This window comes from Orycteropus afer, unplaced genomic scaffold (genome assembly GCF_000298275.1).
Source record: "Orycteropus afer afer isolate SDZICR_OR568_19922 unplaced genomic scaffold, OryAfe1.0 scaffold00067, whole genome shotgun sequence".
NCBI lineage: Eukaryota > Metazoa > Chordata > Mammalia > Tubulidentata > Orycteropodidae > Orycteropus > Orycteropus afer.
Genome location: NW_006921654.1, coordinates 10451878 through 10479001, shown reverse-complemented (window position 1 = coordinate 10479001; position 27124 = coordinate 10451878). Strand labels below are relative to the sequence as shown.

Genomic DNA, 27124 nt, shown 5'->3' with positions numbered 1-27124 from the left:
TGGTATTTGTATTTCCAACTTTTGAAGGAATCGCCATACTGCTTTCCACAATGGTTGTACCATTTTACAGTCCCACCAGCAGTGTATGAGAGTCCCAACCTCTCCACAACCTCGCCAGCATTTGTTATTTTCTGTCTTGTTGAACTTTGATACTTCCACCTTAATTCTTTTGCATATGGCAATCCAGATGTCCCAGTATTTGTTTGAGACTATTCTTTCCCCCACTGATTGGCACCCTTGTTGAAAATCAATTGGGCATAAATGGTGGATTCTCAATTCTGTTCCATTGATCTATATGTCTGCCTTTATGTCAGTAATACACTGTTTTGATTACTATAGTTTTATAGTATGTTTTGAAAAGAGGAAGTATGAATTCTACTTTATTTTTGATCCCATATAGATCTTAAAAAAAGCATGATGTCAAAGGAGATATTTTTTACTAGTTAACCTAAACTATTTGGTTTTAAGATGACTTCAAGGAATATTTTTGTTTTAAGGTTTAAAGATGATCACAGAGCAATAGTTTCAGGGGTTCATCCAGCTTCCACAGCTTCAGAAAATCTAGATTCTGTGGAAATTGGAAATTCTGTTCTGTATTTTCCTCCTTTTAATCAGAATTCTATAGAATCTTTGATCAAAATGTTAAGTAATAATGGATAGGCACCATCCAATTCTGACCTCAGGGCAAAGAAGGCATTTGTTATGGAAGCAGTTAGTGACACATTCCTTTTCTCGTTCCATTCTTTTAATACAATGTACAGTGTCACACTGCCTTTGGGACATTTTTTTCTAGTATAGTTCTAAGCATGCAGTTGTGTTCCATGCTCATTGGATCTGTGACTTGCCTCCTCTCCTGTCAGGTATCAGAAATGGCCGTCTCTGAGCTACCTGGTAATCCTAATGCTGTCTGGACAGTGCGTCGGCACATTGAAGGTAAACAGCCTGTTCTCGGTGGTCAAAATGAGGGTCTGGGTGCCATTGATATGGAAAGCTTCAGAGGCTGCTGTCAGTATTTCTATGTCATTTTCACCTAGCACCATTTACTTGAAACTTTTTTTCTGGTCTATCACCATGTTTTTGAGTCTGTTCAGTCAGGATGCCTTCACCTACTTCTTGTGCAAGTAGGTTAGGTTGAGGAGTAGCTGTTAATATTTCAATGCATATTTACTTCAGTATCGTAGAGCTGTCATGTGTGATGTTCTTTGGCTTTGTATTCATCTTTAAAGCACTGATTCCATCTCTTGTATGGCTGGTGTGAAGCACAGTTGTTGCTTATCCATTTTTCTAGAACTCTGTTTTTTCATCTTGTGCTAAAACCAAAGTAAGTAGTGAAACTCAAGGTGTTCTTCCTAGGCATTAAGAGTTTGTTGTTGTCATTGTTATGTGCCATCGAGTGAGACCCGACTCGTAGCGACCCCTCCTTGGGTTTCCAAGGCGATATTACTACAGAAGTAGATTGCCCAACCTTCCTTTTGAGCAGTAGCTGGTGGGTTTGAACCACCAGCCTTCTGATTAGCGGTCAGGTGCCTTAGGCACTATGCTACCAGAGTTACTTATTAAGAGATTTAGTAAAGCTTATTAACTGTCTTATCTCCATGAGTGTAGTTGGGCTTATGGAAAGTAGAGATTTATTAAATGGGTAAGGATGTTAGAGTCATTTGAAAGGTAGAGAGAAGGAGGTGGAAAGGGAGCTTGAATTCCTGGTTAAAAATGGTCACCTCATCGTGAAACTTTTAAAGAGATGTGAAAATACATTGGTACAAGAGCAGAAAAGACTTGTGACAATTGAGTTTCAGTCTCATATGAATAGAACTTAATTCTTATTTTCCTTTTGATTGACTTTGGCTGGAGGTCATTTCTGTCCCTAGACCTCATTGACCTCTTGTTTCCTCAGGAATGTGGGAATGGTAAGATCACCCTGGCCAGCATACAAAGGTTTTTCAACAGAACAGCTGTCTTCCTAATATTTAGATGTTCTGGTTGTTTGGGACAAATTTAAGGGAGCTAGGAAATGTGTAGGAGGGAAACCTCTTTGTATTAAGTAAGTTACACATTTTGGTAGATTTTTGTTTTCATGTAGATGTTGGAATAAAATCTGAGTTAAGTACAAAGAGAAAAGCAAAAGTGAATAGGAAGTTGGTAGGTCTCATCTGTGAGACCATGATGCATAAGATAATTATCAGATAATTGGTTTAGAAAGATGCCTTTGTTGTTAATAATGTCCACATAAGAAGCTGATCTTATGTTCACCTGTTAGATTGGCAGCTTATTGATATTATGGCTCTTGAAAACATTGCCTGTACTGTTTGAATTAGAAAGATCCTTTGGCATAATTCACTGTACCCTTTATGTATATATAATGCATATGCTCTATCTTTTTAAGTAAACTTTTGATTTTAAAATAGATTTAAATGTATCCAAGTTAGCTCCTTGTTTTTAAGAAGGCAGAAATGGTGACTTACAGGAGTTGACTTTCCCAAGACAGCACATCTAGGTGATAGGGCCTGAAACCCTGTCCTCAGAATCCCACTCCAGCGCTCATTTTGGCTCACTGCAGTGAGTCTCTTGATCCTGCTGATTTTTATCAGGGTAAGTTGTATGCCGTCATCTCACAGTTGATTGAGTGCCCACCATGTCCTCAGTGATGAAGATAGGATCCCTGTCCTCACGCACTTGCCGTCCAATAAAGAAGAGTAGTATCTGGTTTACCAGGAGGGATGAGAGGACAGCACTTGAGCACACCTTTGAGGACCACAGAGGGCTCTTTGGAAGAGATGACATTTGAAAAGTTGGTGATAGACAGTATGTTACTTCATGGAACTTGGGGCTGGAAATTTTTCTTCTCTATTAAATACCAGGATTTAGGAAAGAATTAACACCCTGATAAATTGTATTTCTCTTTAAAAACCATAACTTGGCCAGTCACCCACAAAATTAGGTTAGGTTCCATCTGTTTATTCTTTTTCTAGATATTCCAAGTTACAGTCGAGTGAATATCCCTTCTGTCTACACATGCTGCAGTCTTCCAGGCAAATACTAACGTTGGCTGGTACTTGGTGATGCACACTACCAATACCAAGCCTTTTCTTCTCTTCACAGGTGGCTGGTGAAGGTGCTGATCACCACAGGTGTGTACCTACTGCTAGGGTCTACCTTGGGGTCTTGTAGTTTACCCAGGGAGAGGGACCTGCACAAAATACTGAAGCCTGATAGTATCTCTCAGAGGTCAACTTTGCAGTTGGATACCCAAGTGCATTATAGTGATGCATACTCATCTGCCTGTATATTAAGAGGTTTCTTACTTTCTCCCACACAACTTGAAAAGTAATGACTAATTTGTATTGAAAAGCTATAGCTAGAAAACCTTAGCTTCATACTCTCCCTTAGAGTTTTGAATGTTCCAGATGTATTGACTGAAAGATCAGTCCATAAAGAAAACTTTTGAATATACCCAGGACTACACTAAGGCTAGACTAGCACTAGGTAGGTAGCCTAAGTATAAAGTGAGTATGAAAGTTTAGTCCTTAGAGAAAAGTTTTACGTATATTCAGGATTATGCTCAAATAAGATGGGTGGTTTTGAGGGGAGGGTATTGGAGGCTTTAATCATCTGGATGGTCTCTCACTTGATCCTTTTGAGTGAGCTGCTTATTGAGCCTTGAATACTAAGGCCAGAGAAGTAGAAGAGTGAAGTATCCCTTCTGTAGAGTGCTTTAACAGTGCTAACACAGGTAGATTTTCTGTTTAACTGACACCCTAATAGACTCTTAACTAGTATTCTTTCAGGAGATTCATAACCCTGAGCAAAATGCTAAATGGTTATTTATAGTTTCTAGTCAGTTATCCTAACTGAAGCTTAATTTTGTTCCACACTCCATCTTTTAGCTTTTAGCCTTCCTTGGACATAAGAGCAGCTAATCTGCTGCTGGTCCTCCCAGTCATAGACCAGGAGGCATGGAAGTTACAGTGTGCTTAGATTCACAGAGTAATGAAATTTGAGAGGATCTGTCATGGAAATCAGCTTTCAGCTTTCAGACAACAGTTAGAATTTACCAGCAGAAGCAACCTGATTTAAATCCACTGGCTGTTCTTTTTCCTTTGTGTCTGAGTGGTGTGGGGTCTCCATCAAGAAGATGATAAGAACCCAGGCAGCCTTCCCGCTTCCCTCCCCACATTCTCTTGCAAGTCAGAGTTAGTGATCTTTCTCTGGAAGCCACTTTTTCCCTTGACGCAAGGAAGAAAGTCGTTACAGCTCTTTATTATTTGGTTTTAATTTCTTTACACACCTTTTTAAGATATTTAAGTTTCCATAACAAGAACATAGGGAAGGATACAATATTCATATAATGATAAAATTAAGCAACTTTTATTATTCTTGACCCACCAGAATTTCTAGTGTGAAAACAGAAATAAACGCTTTTTTTGTTGGTGTTTTTTAAGAATAAAGAGTTACACTTTAAAAATAATAATAATAAAACACCAAGGTTGGTGCAAACTGATTTTAGTGTTGTTGTAGCCATTAAAAGATGTCTGTTTCAGGGACAACCATGTCCTTATTCATATTTTACAATAATAAACAGTGCTGAGTTTTAAAAAGCTATCCTATTGGGCATCCTCAAAACATTTGATACATGTTAATGGTTGTAACAAACAAAAACTAAGTCCAGTGTTACTCCTTATGATTTGGAAATTGAACCCTTATTCTGTGGATTCCTGGTCTAACCATTAGTGCACATCACATCCGTTGAGAATCTATCTTTGCCTTTAGCTGCCCAACAACATATATTGTTAATAATTTTTTTTTTATGACTTACTGTTTACAAATGCTGATTATGACCTATCAAACTGATGTTATGTCTTACCATTAAGTCAGAACACTGTGTAGGCTGTATCAGTGATACATCTTCATCTAGCCCTACTTTCCAGTAAAGAACACTGATTCTGCAGGATGTTTCTAGTAACCTTGGTTCAGCTGAACTACACTTGGACTCATCGAAGCCAGAATTGCTCTTGTTGGGTTTGGGATGGGCCAGTGCTATGGCTTTGGGCTCTGACAGGGACTCAGCCAAAGGGACAGTCCTTCAGCCGCTTCTGTAGGAGTGAGGCAGCTACTCCCATTTAATACCTGGTCTACTTATTATTCTGTCCACTTTTGTACTTGATTCTAGGGTAAGGGGAATAGAAAGGAGGAAATGGATACAGAAAACTCAAATGTAAAGAAAGAAAATCTCAACTTTTATTAAGCTTTATGCTGAAAATGTGCTGGATGGAGGGAACATAGACATACAGGGCTGTTTCTGAGTATACAGTGGGTTGTATGGGAAAGAGATGGCCTTTAAACCATGAAATTTGCATGAGAAACTTGAAGTTGCCTTGCACCTCAGCTTCTCTGACCTTGAGAAACTTAATACTGTTTATCCAGTTATATTTCAATAAATGAAAAGCAAATTCTAAAAGCCATGACCAGTGGTGGTTGTATTTTTAAATAGTGGGAAAACCAGAGAGGTCAAGGGCTAACAATATAAACAGCTTTCCTACCCCCCACTTCCTGGTTATCTAGTGCTCTTACATCATTCCTGTTGGGACATGCTAGTATTCTCAAGTCCCAACCCTAGAATGACTTAGTCTTGCAGAGGCTTAAACAATCTTCTGTTTTATTCATTACAGCCTGTCTTCCCACATAAGGTTCTTTGGGAAGAAGCGGGGGATTTTTCTTAGTAAAGGATGGGTTGTGAGTGGCATCTGGCACAAGTCAGTGAGCTATCTTCAACATAAAGAGTCCTGCTTGCTTACTGGGTGAGCACTTGGCTACTAACCAAAAGGTTGGCGGTTCAAACTTGACCAGCTACTTCACAGTAAAAAGGCCTGGCAGTCTGCTTCGTAAAGATGGTAGCATAAAAGACCCCATCAGGCAGTTCCGCTTTGTCAGTCTGGGGTTACTGTGAGTTGGAATTGACCCAAGGGCACCTCACAAGAACAGCTGCAATATATATAAACATTGTCGCATTCAAAATCTCATGCTTCTGATTGCCTTGCCACGCCCTCTTTCATTTCTCCAGCAAATATCTCAAGAAAGTAGTAGTTTTTTGAAGTATTTGAGATGGACATATATAATCAATATATTTGGGTATTTAAGTAAGCAAGGTGCGTCTGCAGGCTCTTGTGACCCTTGGTTATCTTTTGGGTCATCTTGTACTGTTTGCTGCATGACTGTGTATGATGACTATACACATAGAGGAAGTGCCCTGGAAGGTTTCTAAGAGAAGACTGTCTCATTTGGCTTTGTAACTCTAATGAGTTCTCAGCTAACCAGCTCCTTTCTTCTCTCTTTTTCAGATGAGTTTGATGCCTACATCATTGTGTCTTTCGTGAATGCCACTCTTGTGTTGTCCATTGGAGAGACTGTAGAAGAAGTGACTGATTCCGGGTTCCTTGGCACCACCCCAACTTTGTCCTGCTCTTTGTTAGGAGATGATGCCTTGGTGCAGGTGACGATTCTCACAGAGCTGTGTGCCTACTCGGCTTACTTTGTCCTCTCTTTGTCCTCATGGTGTAGGCTGCTATGTCCATGCCTCTCCCTGTATTCACCTGCCAGGGAGCCTTACAGAGAAGGGAGCATGTTATTTCAACATAAAGAGTTGCACTGAAAGTTAGGTTTTTCGGATTTTAAATAACTTTGTTCTCAGTTGGAGAGCTTTTGGGGCTTAACATCCCCTCTCTGTTGCCATTTCTCTATTTGTTACAAAGATGCATCGTTCCTGCTTTCATTTGTATAAGTGTTCTGTTAATCAGTTTTTAATTTCTTTGAAGTAGACATTGCAAAACAAACTTTTTTTAAGTTGACCTTTCCCGAGGCCTGTAGTAACTCTTATTGCCATTGACCAAACTGGTTCCAGATTTGATAGGGGTGAGGTTCATTCTGAGTGATCGAGTGATGAATCAGATGGCTAAGGTCTAGTTTCTTTTTGTTAATTGACTCTAGGTATATCCAGATGGCATCCGGCATATACGTGCAGACAAGAGAGTCAATGAGTGGAAGACTCCAGGCAAAAAAACAATTGTGAAGTGTGCGGTGAACCAGCGGCAAGTGGTGATCGCCCTGACAGGAGGAGAGCTGGTCTATTTTGAGATGGATCCCGTATGTCACTTTAACATTGAATGGTGGGGCTTTGAGTAGGGTCCAGATGTAAAGGTAGGAGTTGCAGTCCAGGCATTTAGATTATATTCACAAGAAAGAGAATTGGGGAACGCAAGTGTCCATAAGCCAGCGTGTGGCTTCTTTTCCCCAGGGTGGGGAAAGTTGATGTGTAATTGTAATTATGAAATGCCATTTTAGAAATGAGACACTGTCCTGTCCTTCTCACTCTACTTTTCCACCTGAAATTTTGTATAGACATAATTTCTGCAATGTGAATCCATTTTAGAAATTCTTTTGCTTTTCTATGTGGAAAAATGTTGGATGTGCTTAGTTATCCTGCTTCCAGCATGTCTCTAGACATTGTCAACTTGTAGAACAACTAAAGTGCCTGGTAGTCTAACATATTATTACCTATAGATGAGATTGCTTTGGCTTTAACCTTCATATTCCCTTTTACCCAGAGTATTCTCATGAACAGATAACAGTTTCATCTATTTCCAGTTTCTTCAGAGCTAGCTTGATATACAGAATTTGTGAAGCAGTGAAATTGTTCAAGGTCTCTGGATTCTTTTGTCAGTGGGAAGCACTAATTGTGCTTGCTAGTAGACATTAGGTTCAGACTTAGGACCTCAAGTAGAAAGATTCTTGGTCTACGGTAAGAAGAGAGAAAACAGAAAGGAACCTAAAAGCCCTCCTTGCCTAGTCCCAGGGCTTAGGGGAGTGACTTTGTGTGCCCTGGCCCATCTCCCTGTGGCTTGTGACCTCTTTCTGTCCTCATCCCCACAGTCAGGACAGCTGAATGAGTATACAGAGCGGAAAGAGATGTCGGCAGATGTGGTGTGCATGAGCCTGGCCAATGTGCCCCCTGGAGAGCAGAGGTCTCGATTCCTGGCTGTGGGGCTGGTGGACAACACTGTCAGAATCATCTCCCTGGACCCCTCAGTGAGTGTCACATTTGACTTCAAGGAGCTTCCATTTGGAGCCTGACTACCTGGCCCACTCCTGATATTCATCTTTGAGATCAACTGGGCAAGACCCTGACTTCACCTTTACTATATCTCTTGACTGTCGTAGCAGGAGTCTGCACTGTGGTTTAAAAATACTGATCTGAGGCTACTAAGTGCCCTTTTGGCTTAAGCCTTAAGCCTTGACTCCGTTTTGTAGTTTTTTTGGAGGTGGGGGGAACCTTTGTATAAAAGAAACGCTTTTCAGAGTTTAGATGACTTTTATGGAGGTGCCCCTTACCCACTTTAACAAAAAAATCTTCCCCAGAGCTTGTTCTGAAAGTCACCTTGTTGTGTGCCCCGTGGAGTCAATTTCAACCCTACAGGTCAGAGTGGAGCTGCCCTTTGGGGTTCCCTGGGCTGTTACCTTTACAGGGCACTAGATTGCCAGATCTTCTGCTGTGGAGTGGCTGATGGATTTCAGCCATCAACGTTTTGCTTAGCAGCTGAACACTTAACCTCTGTGTCACCAGAACACCTTGAAAGTCACCTTAGTAACCCACAACTCTTAGAATTTATTCCTCAGGCTTTCCCTGTCCACCAAAAAGTTACTCACTCTGAGACTTAGTTTTCTTTGGGTATGTTTTGCTCCCAAATTGGCCACTTCCTAGATTCTTACTGTTCTCTTTGTTTTCACTTTAGGACTGTTTGCAGCCTCTGAGCATGCAGGCTCTCCCAGCGCAACCTGAGTCCTTGTGTATCGTGGAAATGGGTGGGACTGAGAAGCAGGATGAGTTGGCTGAGAGGGGCTCTATTGGCTTCCTCTACCTGAATATTGGGCTTCAGGTAAGGCATCTAGAGGCTCACATTGTGGTGTCAGACCTTCGTTAGGTTTCATGCTCTCTGTTGTTGGAATATAAACGTTTTTTGTACCCATGGTTTCAGGTACCTGCCTTACGAAAAGTGAATCTTGGCTGCTCTGTCTCCTACTCATCTCTTGTAATGAGAACAGATCTGGTAGAATCTGCCTAGCTATAATACCTTGGTCACAGGCCTGACAGAATATTTTCATAGAGAGAATTCACATGTGTTAAAACTGCATTGAGATCACTGCTCTGGATCAGAGTTAGATGCGGGCCTCCAGCATCACTGTAGTCCCCACAGTAGACAGCTGCAACACTAACGACACAGGGTTCCTAGTGGACTCCATTAGCAATAAAGGACATGGAGGTTTCTCTTTTGTCAGCAACACGGTACTCAGGTATTTCTTCCTTTTTAATTTTACTTTCTAACTTAGAAATTCTCAAACACACATAGAAGTTAGAGATTAACATAGTGACATATTTCATTCATATAAATACTTGTGAATATAACTCTAACATACTGTTTTTGTTTGTTAGGCCTTAATATCATCATACCCAACAAAATTTATTTTTAATATCTGGTACCTTATCCATATTGTATGCCTTTTTTTTACCCCACAAAAAGTGTTTTTATAGTTGGTTGTTCTCAGTATCTTAGCAAAGCCATCCACACTAGTATTTGCTTCTGTGCTTGATCCTTTTTTTTTAATGTCTGTATATAGCTGTTCCCTCCCCTCTTTTTTTAATTTCTGAAGGTCATTTGTTCTGTTGAATATCCTGCTTTATGGATTTGGCACATTGATTCCTTGTGGTGGTTTTCATGTTCCTGTGATCTCATAGTGAGGTCTAGACCACTGTTTTCTAGTGGACACAGTGTGAGCCATCGTTATAATGTGAACTTTCTGGTAGGCACATAAACAGATGAAGGTTATCTTAATAAGCTTCATTTTACTCAGTAGCCAGAATCTATTTCAGCATGTAATCAGAAAATAATCATTAACGAGTTACCGCTTTTAAACACTAAGTCTTCAGATTTGGTTTGTATTTTGCACTTTACACTTAGAGCATATCTCAATTCTGACTAGCCACATGGGGTGAGTGAGTGTTGTATTGGACATCACAGATCTAGTGGTTGATTCAATTCAGATTTAATAGTGGGGGCCAGAATAGCATCCATTGACGGATATTGCCTAGATTCATTATTTGGGTTGGAAAGTGACGGTTTTCTATTGCTTTCTGCATTTAATTAGCTGAGCTGCTTCTCTAAAGACAAAATTTGTATCATCTGTTTGCTTCCCATGAAATACAGTGTATGTAAGAAAATAAGTATTTTATTTATTATTATTATTATTTTAACCTATTTTCAGAGTAAGAGTTGATGCCATAGCAAACTGTGATTGTGATGGAGTGGTTTATAGACTTTTTTGTTTGAGTAATATTACGAACTTGTGCCCTTTTTGTGTATTTGTGTTTCAGAGTATTGCAGTCTTATTTTTGTTGGATCCTTAAATTGCCTGATTTAGACCCTTTCAAATTGACATTTTTGTTCTTTTATCATGACTTGACTATCTTTGGGGAGGCTTCCTTGCCTTCTGGCACAAGGTGTTCCATACTCATTGGGAACATTCTTGCTGCATTCTTGAATTAGCCTTTTCTTTTAGGATCCTTGATCCTTTTAGTGGGCATAAAGAAGAGTTTAACATGCAGAGTTGGTTTTTTTAAAAAAGTTAAGAGTATATAGTAATTTAAAAAGAAGAAAAACTTACAGGTAATAATAGTTGAATGAATGAGAATGGTACAGTAAGAGAATGAATTGAATGACTTTTAAATCTTCGAGGCATTATCCTTCCACCTGCTCTGAGCTTTTTGTCTAAAGCAGTCAGGCCAGAGGTTTTATCACCATAGCTACTGAGCTCCTGTCAGGAACAGACTTCACGTTACTCTCCTTTTGATCAGAATGGTGTGCTGCTGAGAACTGTCCTGGACCCTGTCACTGGGGATCTGTCTGACACCCGCACTAGATACCTGGGGTCTCGTCCTGTGAAACTTTTCCGTGTCCGGATGCAAGGCCAAGAGGCAGTAAGTAATGAAAGGAGATCGTGGGCAGCATGTTTTGATACTGGCGCCAGCAGAGAAAATGCCCTTGATACTAGCTTTTCATTCTTCACTAATCTGCCAGTGCCTAGCAGGTTTGACATTAGCTTTGTTTCATTGCTTTCCTTCATCTGGGAATTCTTAGGTCCCTTCATACAGAGCTTCCTACCTGAGATTCCTCACAGCACTGTGCCATAATTGGCTGGCATATTGATGCATTCAGCCTGCATGCTGGGGTGGCTGGAAACTTCAGTCTAGGGCCCCACTGGCTATGGGCAGTCTTGTTAATGTGATTTGATCACAGTTTATCTTATTAATGTAATGGTTTATTACGTAATGTGAAAGAAGTGAGGAAACATTTATGTCCTTTGTTTTAAAGGCATGGGGAAGTTACTGCAGAGTCCTAGTTATGGTGCCTCCGTGTGCATCAGAGTAGAACTGTGCTCCATAGGGTTTTCAGGGTGGGATTCTTCAGAGGTGGGTTTCCAGTGCTATGCACTCTGCTAGTTCTTAACACATTATCTCATTTAATCCTTGCAACTGTCCAGTTTTATGATAGTATTCGCATTTTACACATGTGTAAACTGAGTCTCAGAGATCGAGTGACCAGCCTAGGTCACTTGGCTAGAGTAGCCCATGCTTTTAGTAAACACTGAGCCTCTTTTCTCTAGGCATCTTTTTCTTTCTTTTCTTTTTTTTTATTGTGAGTTGGGTGAAAATTTACAGAGCAAATTCATTTTCCATACAGCAGTTCACATATACTTTGTCTCATGACATTGACCATAATTTACCACAATGCAACAGCTCCCCTCCCACTTCCTGCCGATAGTTACCTCTTCCCTGTGTCCATCCCTCCATGCACTCCTGCCCCCTGAGCTGTCTCCCTGTGCATAAACAGCCCTTCTTTCTCCCATGATTGTTCTGTCCAAGGGGTATATGTACCTCAGGTAAATGTTCAACTCATAAGGCAACTTTTTCTAAAGAGAGCATTTTAGGTGTCCGGAATTCCTTGAGGATTTCTGACTGCAATTTGGGGATAGGGTTTTAGTCTGCGTACTTTTTGCTTTTGAGTTTTCCTCGGATTATCAGAATGTTTTCCTTTTCTCAGGTGTTAGCCATGTCAAGCCGCTCGTGGTTGAGCTATTCTTACCAGTCTCGATTCCATCTCACCCCCCTGTCTTATGAAACCCTGGAATTTGCATCTGGCTTTGCCTCTGAACAGTGTCCTGAGGGCATTGTGGCAATCTCTACCAACACCCTGAGGTGAGTGAGGTGTTGAAGCTCAGCAGGAAGCCTTCATGCCGAGGACTTACCCTTTGGTTTTGCCAGAGAGTTGGAGGAGGTAGTGAAGTGATGGCAGAGAGCCAACTCCTCGCCATGGCGCTAGTGTGTTGTAATTGAAACTTTCATTTGGCTCTTAGTCAGGGATTAAATTACCAGGTAGCCAAGTTTCGATGTTTGCAGTTCTAGCTTCTCTTGAGTCTTCCAGAACCAAGTTTTAAATACTTAGCAGTGTAGTTCAGTCTTCTTGGGATCCAAGACTCATGTTTTCCAGCAAAAAGACAATCCTGTTAGGTTAGAATAATCTTTACATTACTGATGGCCTTTTCTACTCTGTGTTGTCATTTATAGTGTTTCATCTTAAATTCTAACCTCAGTACACATGTAAGTTGATAGTACTGTTCATACTGAAAAAGGAGAATGGAAGAGTGAGCACTATCTATATGCATTCTTAACAGGATGGATAATAACCAATTCAGTTTGGCTTTTCACTTTATTTTTTAAGGTTGTTTGTAATGTAGCCCAAGTTGTTCATGTCCTGGTAATGACCTCTTAATAAATAATCCCTATTACTTATCAGGAGTTCTGGTGGCATAGTGTGCCTGAGGCACTTGACTGCTAACCAGAAGACTGGGAATTCAAACCCACCAGCCACTCCTGGAAGGAAGGTTGGGCAATCTATTTCCGTAGAGATATCGCTTCAGAAACCCAAGGAGGGTTCGCTATGAGTTGGAATCAACTCTGTGGCAGTGAGTTTGGTCTTAGGGTTTTATTGCTTATCAAGTAAACTCCCAAATATCTTCACACAGCTGTCTAAATTTTTGCACAATCCTTTCCCCTCAAACCTTATAGGGTCTTTATATGCTCTCAATTCCAGCAAAATTTGTCATGCGTTTCTCTCTTGTTGTTGTTATGTGCCGTCGAGTCGGCCCCGACTCATAGCGACCCCTCCTTGGGTTTCCGAGGCAGTATCACTACGGAAGTAGGATTGCCCAACCTTCCTTCCGAGGAGTGCCTGGTGGGTTTGAACCGCCAGCCGTCTGGTTAGCAGGCAAGTGTCTTAGCCACTATGCTACCAGAGCTCCCATGTGTTTCTCTATATACCCCTTATCAGCACCTCCCCGGGCGTGCTTCCACCATGTGTATCAGCACCTCCCCGGGCGTGCTTCCACCACGTGTATCTCTACCTGTCAGGATCCCACCCCCCACTGGAGGCCCAGCCTCGGTGCAGCAGCATCCTTGCTCCCTCTGAGGATTTTGTAGAGTTGTGTTCCCTAGCACATCTGAAATTCGTTTTAGACAAACCCAAGATTTTCCTAGGGGCAGAACTCCCCTCATCCAAGAAAATCTTCTCAGGGAAGGCTGCTGTGTGAAACAAACAAAAGCAGAACTCTGGAGCCTAGTTCAAATACCACTGTTAATGATACTGTCAGAACCAATCCTTTCTCCATTTTTGCTGTTACAAATAACGTTGCTGTGAACTATTATGTACAAGTTTTTGTGTAGATAGACGTTTTCATTTCTCTTATGTGTGTATCTTAAAAACAGGGGAATTACTGGGTCATATGGTAACTATATTGAACTTTTTGAGGAACTGCCAGACTGTTTTCTCATGCAGCTGCTCTATTTTACAATCTCACCTGCAGTGTATGATGGTTCCATATTAGTAAATATGTACATATATTTGCTTTTCATTTTTAAAAAATTTTTATTGTGATTTGGGTGACAGTTTATAGAGCAAATTCATTTTCCATACAACAGCTCACATACACTTTGTATCATAACATTGAAATTTCCCACATTGCAACAGCTCTCTTCCCACTTCCTCCTCATAGTTAAGTCTTCCCTATATCCTTCCCTCCCATGCACCCCTGTCCCCCAGCTGTCTCCCTGTGCGTTCACAGGCCTTCTATTCTCCCATGATTTATCTCTCCAAAGAGTGTATCCATCTAATGTAAACGTTCAGCTCATGTGCCTGTCTTTTGTTTGGCTGGGAGCCACAGGAGTGGGTTCAATTCCAGACCTGAAGGGCAGCTAAGGGCCTTTGTTGTTGTTGTTATATGCCGTCGAGTCGGCCCCGACTCATAGCGACCCCTCCTTGGGTTTCCGAGGCAGCATCACTACGGAAGTAGGATTGCCCAGCCTTCCTTCCAAGGTTTGAACCGCCAGCCTTCTGGTTAGCAGTCAAGTGCCTTAGTCACTATGCTACCAGAGCTCCTATCTTAGTTAAATTTATATGTCAACTTGTTTGGGCCTCGTTGAGTGGCTGGGCAGCTGGTAGTAGTTATTCTCCATGATGAGACTGGCAGTCAACTCCGTGGTGGGATCTACCATAAGCAGTTGAGTAGCTGCCTTTGGGATGTGGTCTGCTTCCTGTATATTAGGAGAAGCCTTGGGAATGGTCTCTAGCTTATGGCACGCTTGGACCCTGCATGCGGCTATGTTGTTGTTCAGCAACCTGCCATGCTTTCCTGACCTTGGCACTTACAGTGGACTTAAATTAATGGCCTGCCATGTGGTTTGGTAACATTGGGACTGTACCTTTTTACTTGTCAACCTTGCTTTGTCAGCCTCAGCAGCCAGCAGCTGTCTGAGTGAAGAAACGCCTCTAATTCCAGTGGGCCGGGAACAGGAGGCAGAGCTGGACCCCAAGGTTGAGAGCCTTTCACTCAGCCCCTAGAACCTGGCACTTTGAACTTGGACTTGAGCTTGCAAACCATAAGAGAATAAACTCCTGTTTGTTAAGGCCGTCCTATTTGTGGTATATTTCTGTCAGAATGGCACTAGGTAACCAGAACAGGGCTTTAGTCTCAGGGGTTCTACCAGGCTGTATAGTGTTTTTCTTATTTTTACATGGAGTGCATGCTTACATACATGATATCATGATACATGATAACATACATAGCCCCCATAATCTTTTGTATAATACAGAGTGCTCTGTTACATGGATATGTCATGATTTATATAACTACTGTAGTCCTTTTTTGATGGACATTTAGGTTGTTTTGCAGTATTTTGTTACTAACATTCCTGCAGTGAAAAACCTGTGTATGAAAACAGGATAAATTCTTAGAAGTGGAGTTTTGCTGGGACAAAGGCTACACGTCCGTTTATCGTTTTAGCAAGTTATATTTGCCTGTCTTCTCTTTCCTTTAAGACTTGACTCAGCTGTGATATCCTCTAAATCTAAGATCCTAGTTTCACAGGTCTTAGGCCTTTCTTGGGTTTGGGGGCTCAGTTTTTATTTGGGATTTTGCTTTTGTCGTCATTTTTTGCCCTTGTAGTTTTTTTAATTTTTTCACTTTTTAGTATAGAGAATACTTAAACAACAAATAAAAGTCCATCACCAGAGTTCAAGTAACTTTTTAAGCATACTTGGGTTCAGCTCATTTTCCACATAGTTTGGCTTAGGCTTATCTCTCTAACCCATTTGACAGAATTTGTAGTGCCCCTATTTGCTTTCTCTGTGAGGTGGTTTTCTTTCTGGAATGCATCCTTCTCAACTATGTACCGCCATCAGCACAAATCCTACTTGTTCAGATAATGAAATTTAGGATTTCCTTCTTTATTTTAGGGTTGTCAATGATAAGACAAAGTCTAACTTGGTGCTGATGTAATTCACATTATCATTGGTGAATTAGAAGATTCCTTTGACTGTTCTAATCAGGGTTTCACTAGTAAAAACTAGAATTGTTGTGAACAGTGACGGGGAGTTGCTTAAGAGGGAGGCCCTTAGAGCTCCCTGTCTCCTGTGCAGAAGCTTCTCGATTAGAAGTCTTTACTTTAATGCTGAAAGGTCCCTGGGTGGTGCAGGCAGTTTGTGCTTGTCTGTTAATGTAAGGGTTGGTGGTTAGTACCTACCCAGCAGGACCGTAGGAGAAAGGCCTGGCTGTCTTCTTCCACAAAGGTTACAGCCATTGAAACCCTATGGAGTAACTCTGTCTGTAACATGGGGTTGCTATCATTTGAAATTGACTCAGAGAGTTTTAATTTTATTATTTATTAGTTTCATGTTACTTAATGCGAATATTAGAACTTCAGGGAATGACGGGTTTGCAGTGACCATTCATGGTCCATTTAACAGCAGTTTCCAGGTCCTGAGTGAGTGACCCTTTAACTAACTACTTTGCCCTTTGCCATAGGATTTTGGCATTGGAGAAGTTAGGTGCTGTCTTCAATCAAGTAGCCTTTCCACTGCAGTACACACCTAGGAAATTTGTCATCCACCCTGAGAGTAACAACCTTATCATCATTGAGACTGACCACAATGCCTATACCGAGGCCACAAAAGCTCAGAGGAAGCAGCAGATGGCAGAGGTAATGAGATAGACATTCACGGGTTAAATTAAAAGGGTTTCATGTGACATTGTGTTGAAAAGTTTAAACCTTTGCAGCTACTGTAATCTTTGCTATTTTTAAACATCTCAGGTCTTTTAAAGTCTTTTAAGTAGGGTGTCTTGCTGAATTGTTGGTCTTTGGAGTCCTCCTTATGACTCAGCACTAATACACTGGCCTGGTTTATTCCGCATTCACCTCCATCTTTGGAGGAATTTTTTCATCCTTGAGTTTCCATGTCAAGCTGTGTTGTTTCCTGGGTTCAATCCCAAAAGAGACAGCTTATTTTTCCCCACAGCATCATTTCTTCCCAGAAATCCCAGCAAAACTCAAATAGCCACAACCGTGTAGATCCATATCCTGCCTGGAAGAGAGGAGACAAGTAGAAGTAGTCTTACCAAGGGAAATCAGACCTGTTAGGTAGAAAATGAAGTTTTTGTTTTCATGCCCTTCATGAGGTCAGGAGGTCACCACAGCTGATGCTGGTTCTTCCTTTTGACACTTCTGTTAATAGTGAATAATGGAATAAGACCCTGGGTAAGACCTGGTTTCTCTTCTGTCTGGACAGACACCTCCTTGTCTGCACACTTCTGCATTTCATTTTTAGTTTGGGAATCCTGATTTGCATAGGCAGGTCTTGCTACTTTGCATATTATGGACTCCCTGGAGATGTTCTTATGTTTCTCTGCTCACCCAGCACCTGCCTCTGAACACGCTGGCTCCTCCTTGCTCTTTGTTTTAGGAAATGGTAGAAGCAGCTGGCGAGGATGAGCGGGAGCTTGCCGCGGAGATGGCAGCGGCATTCCTCAATGAAAATCTCCCCGAGTCCATTTTTGGAGCTCCCAAGGCTGGCAATGGACAGTGGGCTTCTGTGATCCGTGTGATGAATCCTATTCAGGGGAACACATTGGACCTTGTCCAGCTGGAACAAAATGAGGCAGCTTTTAGGTAAGGACCTCAGGAAATCCAGGGCTTTATAGGCTAGAACAGAATTTTCTAGGTTTACAGTTGATGCCTGATTCTTTGCTTCTTTATATGCAGTGTGGCTGTGTGCAGGTTCTCCAACACTGGTGATGAATGGTATGTGCTGGTGGGTGTAGCCAAGGACCTGATTCTGAACCCCCGATCTGTCGCAGGGGGCTTTGTCTATACCTACAAGCTTGTGAACACTGGGGAGAAGCTGGAGTTTTTGCACAAGGTAGGAACTAGCTAGTCATTCTTCTTGATCTTAGTCCCACTAAACTCTCCCACTTCTGCTAAATTTTTGGGTCAGGTCTTCTGGTGATCGTTTGGGGAGCTAGTAGCTCGTGGATGCTAATCCATTTCTTGGCAGCACAGGGAAAATACCAGGGCTGTCATGCTCCAGTAACGCCCCAGTGCCTGTCTGCATCCTACAGGAAGCCTGTGTGCTAACACAGTGGGGGGATATGTGTGAATTGGCCCTTTGTTTACTACTCTTACTAAGCAGGCAGGAATTTTTAACCAAAATTCAGCACTTCTAAAGAATTCCTATTTCCCACACTGATAGTACATTAGCACATGAATATGATTCCTTCAGCCCTATCCTATGGGAGTGTCCTTTAGGAGAGAAACAGCTACTTTATAACTCCTCCTTTGTGCTGAAATTATTTTCTTCCTTATAACCAGGATGGATCTAGATTGTGTTCACAGAAGGAAGGATTAGGTAGTATTTCCTTACAACCTTAAATTCTGTGTGGTTTAACCAGTTGTCAGGTGGAAAGGGCTAATTAATAACTGAGCTACAGAAGATCCAGCAAGTGAAGATCTCAACCTTTTCAGCTCTAAAACCCATTAGTCACTTTTCACTAACATTCCTCTTCTATCGTTCCACAAACCACGGTTGCTTCTTGGATACTGAGGTTTCACCGTTATTGAATGGTGCCAGTTAAACTCCACAAGGATCTCTGGGCTGCATTCATCAGGCCACCAGGACTTCTCTCACTGGTGATACTGATTCTCTTGCCTGGTTGAAAAAGAGCATGTGGGACCTGTTTACCTGTTCACCCTGTTTCCTAGAGACTGGTGTATGCATTGTTTAATTCTCTGATGAGCCAAAGATACATCACAGTGATGTGTAGCTAGCTATGTGTCTTACTGCCAAATGCTTATGGAAGGAATTAATTTCTAGGTCAAAGTGGTGAGGCTGGTGTATGCTCTGGGTTCTTCTAGTAGGTCTCTCACCTGCTTTTTCTTGTACAGACTCCAGTTGAAGAGGTCCCGGCAGCCATCGCTCCATTTCAGGGGAGGGTGCTGATTGGTGTGGGAAAGCTTCTTCGAGTGTATGACTTAGGGAAGAAGAAGTTACTTCGAAAGTGTGAAAATAAGGTAAATATGTTATGGAGGGGCTAGATCTAATGAGCTAGGCAGGGTCATGAACATTAACTGTTAAAATCATGGGCTTTTATTAGGACTCTGATATATTCTCTCAATTCCAAGCTCAGATTTAGAGACTTGAGAAGGGTGGGAGTAGACAGGAGAGGTTTTTTTTTTGTTTTGTTTTTTTTAATGCATTTTATTGAAATATAATTTAGGTACAGTGAAATACATAAAACTAAAATGACATGAGTCAGTGGGTTGTTTTTTTTTTGTATAGTGTTCCCTCCCCTCCCCCCACCCCCACCCCTACCCCTGGCAACCAACAGTTTCCTTCCATATATAACCTTTCCTTGACCCTCCACAACAATGAACTAGTACTATATTTGTCCTTCTATGATAGATGTTATTTCACTCAGCATAATGTTCTCCAAATTCATCCATATTATGCAGTGTTTTGCAGACTCTACATTATTCCTTAGTGTTGCATAGCATTCCATTATGTGTATGTACCATAGTTCGGTCATCCACTCTTCCACTGATGGGCACGTAGGTTGTTTCCTTCTTTTTGCTGTTGTAAATAGTCCTGCGATGAACAGAGTGTGCATATATCTGTTCCTGTTGTGGCTCTCACCTCTAGGATATATACCTAGTAATGGGATTGCTGGGTCAAATGGTATCTCCAGTTCCAGCTTTCTAAGGAATCACCATATTGCTTTCCATAGTGTTGATATCACTTCACAGTCCCCAGTGTATGAGAGTCCCAGTCTCTCTACATCCCTATCAGTGAGTGTTATTTTCTGTCTCATTGAACCTTACCATCAGTGCTGGGGTGAGGTGGTATCTCGTTGTTTTGATTTGCATCTCTCTGATGGCCAGTGATTGTGAGCATCTTTTCATGTATTAGTTGGCCACCTGAGTATCTTCCTTGGAGAAGTGTCTATTTATGTCTTCTCCCCATTTTTCAATTGGATTGTTAATCCCTTTGCTGTTGAGGCATTGGAGTTTTCTATAAATCTTAGAGATAAGTCCCTTGCCAGATACATAATTATCAGCAAATATGAATTTGTCGCTGTCATTTTTGTTATGTGCTCTTTCGTGTTGTCGATTTCTTTGTTCCATATAATTTTTTGTGCTGAGCTCTTTATTTATGAATCATGTTATCACTTCCTTCATTGCTATTGTTTTAATGTTTGCTAAATATTTGTGCTGGTCCTCTTACTTATTTTGATGTGACGGTTTATCATTTTTCTCTGAGGTTACCCTGTGATTTACAGTTTTCTTCCCAAGTTTAGAACAGTCTGTTCTTTTAATTGTCTTGATTTCCCTACCATCTAGAAGTACTGTAATGACACAGTTTTTTCCTTCTTTTTGGTTTGTAGTTGTTCTCATTTGTCAATTGATGTCTCTGGTTCCCTGTTTACAATCTTGTAGGCTTATTTACTTTGGATACTTCCATAGCTGGGTTGGTTTCTGGGTTATATCATCATGTGTGTTAATGGTCAGTTGTTGGCCGTTGTTGGTTCTCTGTCCAAAAGACTCTGTTTAGCATCTCTTGTAAGGTTGGTCTGGTATTAACAAACTCCCTTAATTTCTGCTTACTGGAAATGTCCTCATTTCACCATCGTATTTGAGGGACAGTTTTGCTGGGTACGTAACTTGGTTGGAAATTTTTCAGGGTTTTATATATACCATCATAATGTCTTCTCGCCTGCATGGTTTCTGTCAAGAAATCCGACCTTAGTCTTACTGGTTGCCCCTTGTAGATGATTTTTCATTTTTTCCATGCTGCTCTACTGATTCTTTCTTTGTCCTTGATTTTGGTGAGTTTGATGATTAGTAGTATGTCTTGGTGATTTTCTTTTGGGGTCTATCCTGTTTGGGGTTCATTGGAGTTCCTGAATGAATATATTCTCATCTTTCATCATACCAGGAAAATTCTCTTCCAGCAAATCTTTGACAATTTTCTCTGTGGTTTTATTTGTCTCTTCTTGTTCTGGAATTCCGATTACATGTAGGTTATTCCTTTTGATGTTATCCCACATGAATAGGCTTTCTTCATTTTGTTTTGATCTTTTTTTGTGATTTATCCTTTCCAAAGAAGTATTCCAGTATTTGCCTTCAATCTCCCTGATTTTGTCTTCCATTGATTCAATTCTGCTCCTTTGCCCATTTAATGTCTTACCTATTTTTGAAAATTTACTATTAATCTTCTGGATTTCTGTGTGTAGATTTTGTATCATTTCTAATTTTTCATTTATTTTGTCATTTTGTTCTTGTATTGTCTTTCCAAATTGTTGTAGGGTTTTCACTGTGTTTCCCTCAATTTTGTCAGTGTTTTCCTTGATCTGTCTCTCAATTTGTTGAAAATACCTAACTATAATTCTTCTGAATTCCTTATCATATTACCTACACAAGCAGGGTACTACTGTGCTGTGCTCCTCTGTTCACTAGTTGATAGTTGACAGCACTTACACACTCACCACCTGTCTCTTTTCCTTTTGTCAGCCTCTCGGAAGTCTCTGCCGACCTTGGCAAACAGAGCCCATTCTTAGGTCCCTGGAATCCTAATGAGAATGCTATCACTTTAAAATCCAAAATGGTTGCCACTTGTAAAGCTTCACGATGGCTGCGCCCTCGGTCACTTTGAATGTCCAAAATGGCTGCCGCGTGTAAATTGTCAAAATGGCTGCGCCCACTGGACATCAGAAAGTCAGCAGCTCAGGTTGTCTCCCCACTTTGATATTTCCCTTCTTAGTCATAGGCCACCAGCGCAGTCACCCCTACAGCCCTTGGTGACCAGGGCCAATCTTTAGGTCAATTCTCAGGTCCCATCACCACTTGGAAATATTCAGGCTGTTGGTCCCATTAGAGTACCTGACAGCCTACAGTCTGACCATCTCTGTACTCACTATTTTCGTTCCAGTTTTTCCACTAGTTGGTGCCTAATCCACGTGTGTATAGTTCCTTTCATAACTCAGGGCTCCGGGATTATCTTCTGTATCTCTGTCAATTGGTTTTTCTTTTCTTTGGTTGAAGAAGGTTTGTGTGCCTATTCCTCCGTATTACCAGAAGTCTACCAGAAGAATCTTTTTTTTTTTTTGGCCTCTTCAAACCAAAAACCAGATTTCTGGCCTGTTTACTCACAGAAAAGATTTAACTTTGAAAGTTAGGCTTCTGTTTCTATTGTATTAAAAAAACCATTGAGTGCTTTCTCCTGTCTTGTAGGGATTTGTTACTGCTGTTCATGGTGTGCCCTGTTCTTACCCTATATATGTTGCAGTCAGGGTAAGCTGGGCTTTTTGTGGGTTCTGAACTTTAAGGTTACTCACACTGCTATCCTTGTTTTCCAGCACATTGCAAATTATATCTCTGGGATCCAAACCATTGGGCACAGGGTAATTGTGTCTGACGTCCAAGAAAGTTTCATCTGGGTCCGCTACAAGCGTAATGAGAACCAGCTCATCATCTTCGCTGATGACACCTATCCCCGCTGGGTCACCACAGCTAGCCTCCTCGACTACGACACTGTGGCTGGTGCAGACAAGTTTGGCAACATTTGTGTGGTGAGTTGATGTTGTTTACTTGGGTTACAGTGATGTGTAGGAAAGCTGGCTTAGTTCTGAATGTTTTGGAGAAAGCCAGAGCCTCAGGAGGATGGTCCTTAATACGAAAAGTCAAAGCAGCAACCAGTTGCTGTCAGGTTGCCTCTGACTCACAGCAGCCCCGCGTGTGTCGAGAGTACAGCTGTGCTCCAGAGTTTCCCGTAGCTGGTTTTTTGGAAATGGGTTGTCAGGCATAGCTTCCACGGCATCCCTGGATGGACTTGAACTTTTTATGGTTAGCATCCGAACACGTGGACCATTTGTACCACCCAGGGACTTGATGGAAAGAAAAAATGGGGTGTAAAATCCAGTCCTGTTAAGCGCAGCTCTAAAAATAAATCTTTGAGTTCTTAAAGCCATCTTGCAAGCCTTTTGAATTTTTCCCCTCTCTGATTTAACAACCATCACCACCGTCTACTAGCACCCTGCGATAGAACATGATTTAATAATGATGGGTTTCATTTGGGCTAAAGGCTCCTTACGTTTCGCTTGAATTTTGGCTTGGGTTGTTGAGTCCAGCCTGGCTTCTCTTGTTTTTGTTCTCTGATCTTTGTTTTTTTTTGGCAGTGCTAGACTCTTATTTATGAGTTGATTCTCTTTAAGATTACTCCTTCAGACCCAGCTCCTGTCCCCACCAGACAGGTGCAAGAGACTTGGGTTCAGGCCACTGCTTGGGTGATGCCTCTAGGGTTGTTGGCAAGGAAACGGTGCAGGCGCGTTGCTTGGTGACCCAGATGCGCAAGTACGAAGCCCAGTCCTTTGAGTTGTATCACTGTCTTGTAGGTGAGGCTCCCACCTAACACCAACGATGAAGTGGATGAGGATCCCACAGGAAACAAAGCTCTATGGGACCGAGGCTTGCTTAACGGGGCCTCACAAAAGGTATGATTCCAGAAGGAGCCCGAGGGACAAGTGCTGGCCTGCATAGTGGTTCCCCATTGCCCACTGTCCTCATTGAACAAATGTATTTTAGTGAATTGCCCACAGTACACTGAGTGCTGAATGCTTTTCTGTGCATGGCCTTTTCTTTTTGGAAATTCCTGAGCTGACAGCACACAGCCTGTAATGTGGATTTTGGGTTTGATATAAGACAATGATGCCATCTTTATGTCTCATTTTCTACCTGAAAAACTGAAACGTTCCAGCAGCTGATGTAAGATCTCTTTGGAGAGTGGTGGTTGCACACGTTCGTTTTAAGTACTGATCAGGTCTTTGTGGGGTGCCCTGGGCTTTATTTTTCTCATTTGGACATGCACTTCTTCACTAGATCTTCTCTTGGGGTAAAAATAGATCCATTTTAGACTTTAAGCCTCATGATTGCGATTTTTTACTTTTTAATTGTAAAAATCATACATAACAAAATGACAGAACATTTGCTATTTTAACAGTTTTTCCATGTGCAGTTCAGTGACATTAATTATGTTCATTGTGTATAATATTACTACTGTTTCCAAATTTTTCATCACCCTTTACAGAAACTCAAGTGTGATTGTTGTTTTTCTTATAATTTTTTGTCATTTCCCAAATTTTTTATTGTGAGCTCCCTAGTTTATCAAAAAGAGCTTTAGATTGTAATTGTTAATGAAAAATGATCCAACTTCAGGGTTTTTATGAGGCACTAATCTTAAGTAAATGTTAAAAACATTTTGAAGTATTTTTTAAGTTTTTTTGTAGTTTTTAAATTTTAAAAGGTAGCTTAATTGCCCATTGATGGCACTGCTTGGTCTTGAGAATCTGTAACAGTGTCCTACAGCATAGATGGTAACTGTGTTTTCAACTTGCAGGCAGAGGTGATCATGAACTACCATGTGGGGGAGACAGTGCTGTCATTACAGAAGACCACACTGATCCCTGGAGGCTCTGAATCACTGGTCTATACCACTTTGTCAGGAGGAATTGGCATTCTCGTCCCATTCACATCCCATGAAGTGAGAGCTCCCATGCCACTCTGACCTTTGCTTTCCCAAGGTGGTTTCTTGGTGTTGAATCTGCCTAAGAAGGCACATCCATCTGTCCCCATCTGGAGTGTTCTGGAAGTTTTTTATAAGACTGTTGTTAGAAAGAAGTGCTTGAGCAGATAGGAATCTTGATATTTTGTCCCTGCCAGTAGTTTTTATATGCCGTCTACTATGATGTGGTTCCATTCTGATGTCAATATAGGGTTAGTCTGAGACCCTACCCCCCACAAAAACCCAACATTGCCCTTGAGTTTCCCACTCATGGCAACCCCGTGTGTTGCAGAGTAGAACTACCCTATAGGGTTTTCTTGGCTGTAATCTTTATGATGCAGGTTGTCATGCCTTTCTTCTGCAGCACCACTGGGTACCAGTCTTTAGATTAGTAGTTGAGCACAAAACATTTGCTCCTCCCAGGGACCAAAGCGTCAGAAATGAGCCCCACAGCATAGGAGTGGTAGAATAATGTTTATTGGGGCGTTAATTGCTTCAGAGTTTACTCTGGGATTGGTTTGTGTTATTCTAACTAAGGAAGCTGGGATCAGGAATCTGGCCTCACAGACAGCTTTTTACATATGAGGTTCTTGTAACACAAGTACAGTTGTGACACTACACTTTTTAGCTATCTTATCATTGCAAGAAAACCTGCAGTCATCAGAGGGGTGATTAAATATTTACCATCTCTTTAGTAAAAATCAGTGTGTTCATCCTGCCTCTGGAAACCATAGAATGGTAGTTGAAATCAGTGTTTCTTAGAGTGACGAGCTGTTTCTTCCTCTAGGACCATGACTTCTTCCAGCATGTGGAGATGCACCTAAGGTCGGAACATCCCCCTTTGTGTGGGCGAGACCATCTCAGCTTCCGTTCTTACTACTTTCCTGTTAAGGTGGGTCTTTGTTGGAAGTCTGGGTTGGAAGGTATTCTCATCCCATTCTATTAAAAATCAGAACAGTCCTGAGTAGGGAGTAGGCTCATGGAGGCAGTAATGAGGGCTGGGTGGTTAGTGAGACTCCGCATTCTCTCCTCTCAGGACAGACATAGTCCAAAAAGACTTGATAGCCAGTTTGGCTAGTCTGAACTCCGGCTGCAATAGATCAGCTCAGAGTCCCTGGTTCTTCAGATGGGGTTTAGCTGTCTGGGGGAGAACAAAATGCTTTCACTGAACCTATTGCTTATTTCTTCACGTTTAAGAATGTGATTGATGGAGATCTCTGTGAGCAGTTCAACTCCATGGAGCCCAACAAACAGAAGAACGTCTCTGAAGAACTAGACCGAACCCCACCAGAGGTGTCCAAGAAGCTTGAAGACATCCGGACCCGTTACGCCTTCTGAACCTTTCCTTTACCTCGGGGGCTTGCCAGGACTCTGTCCTGTTCCCACCACAACCACCTGGTTCTGTACCTATGGGCAGAAGGTGGCTGGGTAATTCAGACTTTATATAATAGTAAAGCTGATAGCTTTTTCCCACTGATTCTTCCCTTAGAATGATTGGTTCCCCCTAAAATTGTAAAATTTTGGACAGGCAGGGAGAGGCGGATCAATCCCTGAGTTTGAGCTCGGTGACTGATAGGCTTCTCCCTACCTGTACAAAATACCTTGCCCCAGATTCCCGTGTGGAATAGGAAGGCCCCCTTTTCCCATAGCCACCCCCTGCATTGGTATTTGTGATTTCTGGCTCTCTTGTCTACTTTTGTATGCACCCTAAATTTTTTTCACTGGTTTTTCTGTAAATAGAGTTTGTACAGAGTTACTTTTGTGGAAGGGAGGGGGGCGAACTGAGGTGAGGCCCGGGTTGGATACAGTATAACTCCCAAGTTCTGCCACTCGAACCTAACCAGAAATACAAACCTAGTTGCTGAGGTGGCTGGTGTCCATGTGTCTTTTATGGGGGTGAGAGTGTATGTGGGAGATTTGAGCCTGAGTCACAGCAGGAAGAATAATTTGTTCCTTCCAGGTACCTGCTTCCACTTCTGTAGTCCCTCCTTCCCTCTGCCCTGCCCCGAGGTCTTTGGCTTTCCCCACCCTTTCTTCTTTCCAGATGAAACCGTCTTGTTACTAACCATGTTGTGATCTCTGCTTTTTCCCACTGGATATTGAGGAAGGGTGGCTGGTTTCTTTTGTCCTGTTTTAGCTTTCTTCTACTTTTAGGTCTTGGAGTTGAGGGGTTTGGCATGAGTTCCAGCTGGGTAATCTGTTTCAACAGATGTTCCCGTCATCTCTCCAGATCCTGAAATGGTCTTTTGCCCTGACTACTGGGGGGGTCATGATGTACAGAAGAACCCAGATGCTAATCTGCTCTTGAGAACAAAGTCAGTGTATGTGGGCCCTATTTAAAGGCATATAGTAACTAAGGGAGGTCTGTTTTCAATGCAGCTGACATCTTTAGTGGGGCCCTAGAGGCCCTTAGTATGAGGAGTACCCTGTTAACTCTAAGCAGGCCGAGTTTCAGAAACTTTCCAGCCCACACTTGAAATTTGGCTTTCCTCCTCCTGTTTAGCTTGTATGGGAAGCCCTGTTTTAGATATTTCTAAGGAAACTCCAAAGGAAGGAGGCTGGAGTACCTGAGCTTACTTCTT

General features: G+C 41.7%; 1 protein-coding gene across 1 annotated transcript in view; it reads left to right on the top strand.

Annotated features, from left to right (window-relative positions):
* SF3B3 (splicing factor 3b subunit 3) overlaps window positions 1-25880 on the top strand; it is a 46843-nt gene extending 20963 nt beyond the window's left edge. The window contains exons 10-25 of the mRNA XM_007940343.2: window positions 861-933; window positions 6336-6487; window positions 6982-7137; window positions 7924-8079; window positions 8784-8927; window positions 10901-11023; window positions 12147-12301; window positions 16462-16636; window positions 17397-17602; window positions 17696-17852; window positions 18875-19000; window positions 22342-22554; window positions 23377-23475; window positions 24378-24521; window positions 25330-25434; window positions 25740-25880. Coding sequence (XP_007938534.1) covers window positions 861-933; window positions 6336-6487; window positions 6982-7137; window positions 7924-8079; window positions 8784-8927; window positions 10901-11023; window positions 12147-12301; window positions 16462-16636; window positions 17397-17602; window positions 17696-17852; window positions 18875-19000; window positions 22342-22554; window positions 23377-23475; window positions 24378-24521; window positions 25330-25434; window positions 25740-25880 — 2325 coding nt within the window. The remainder of the gene's footprint in view (window positions 1-860; window positions 934-6335; window positions 6488-6981; window positions 7138-7923; window positions 8080-8783; window positions 8928-10900; window positions 11024-12146; window positions 12302-16461; window positions 16637-17396; window positions 17603-17695; window positions 17853-18874; window positions 19001-22341; window positions 22555-23376; window positions 23476-24377; window positions 24522-25329; window positions 25435-25739) is intronic.
* Window positions 25881-27124: the final 1244 nt, after the last annotated feature.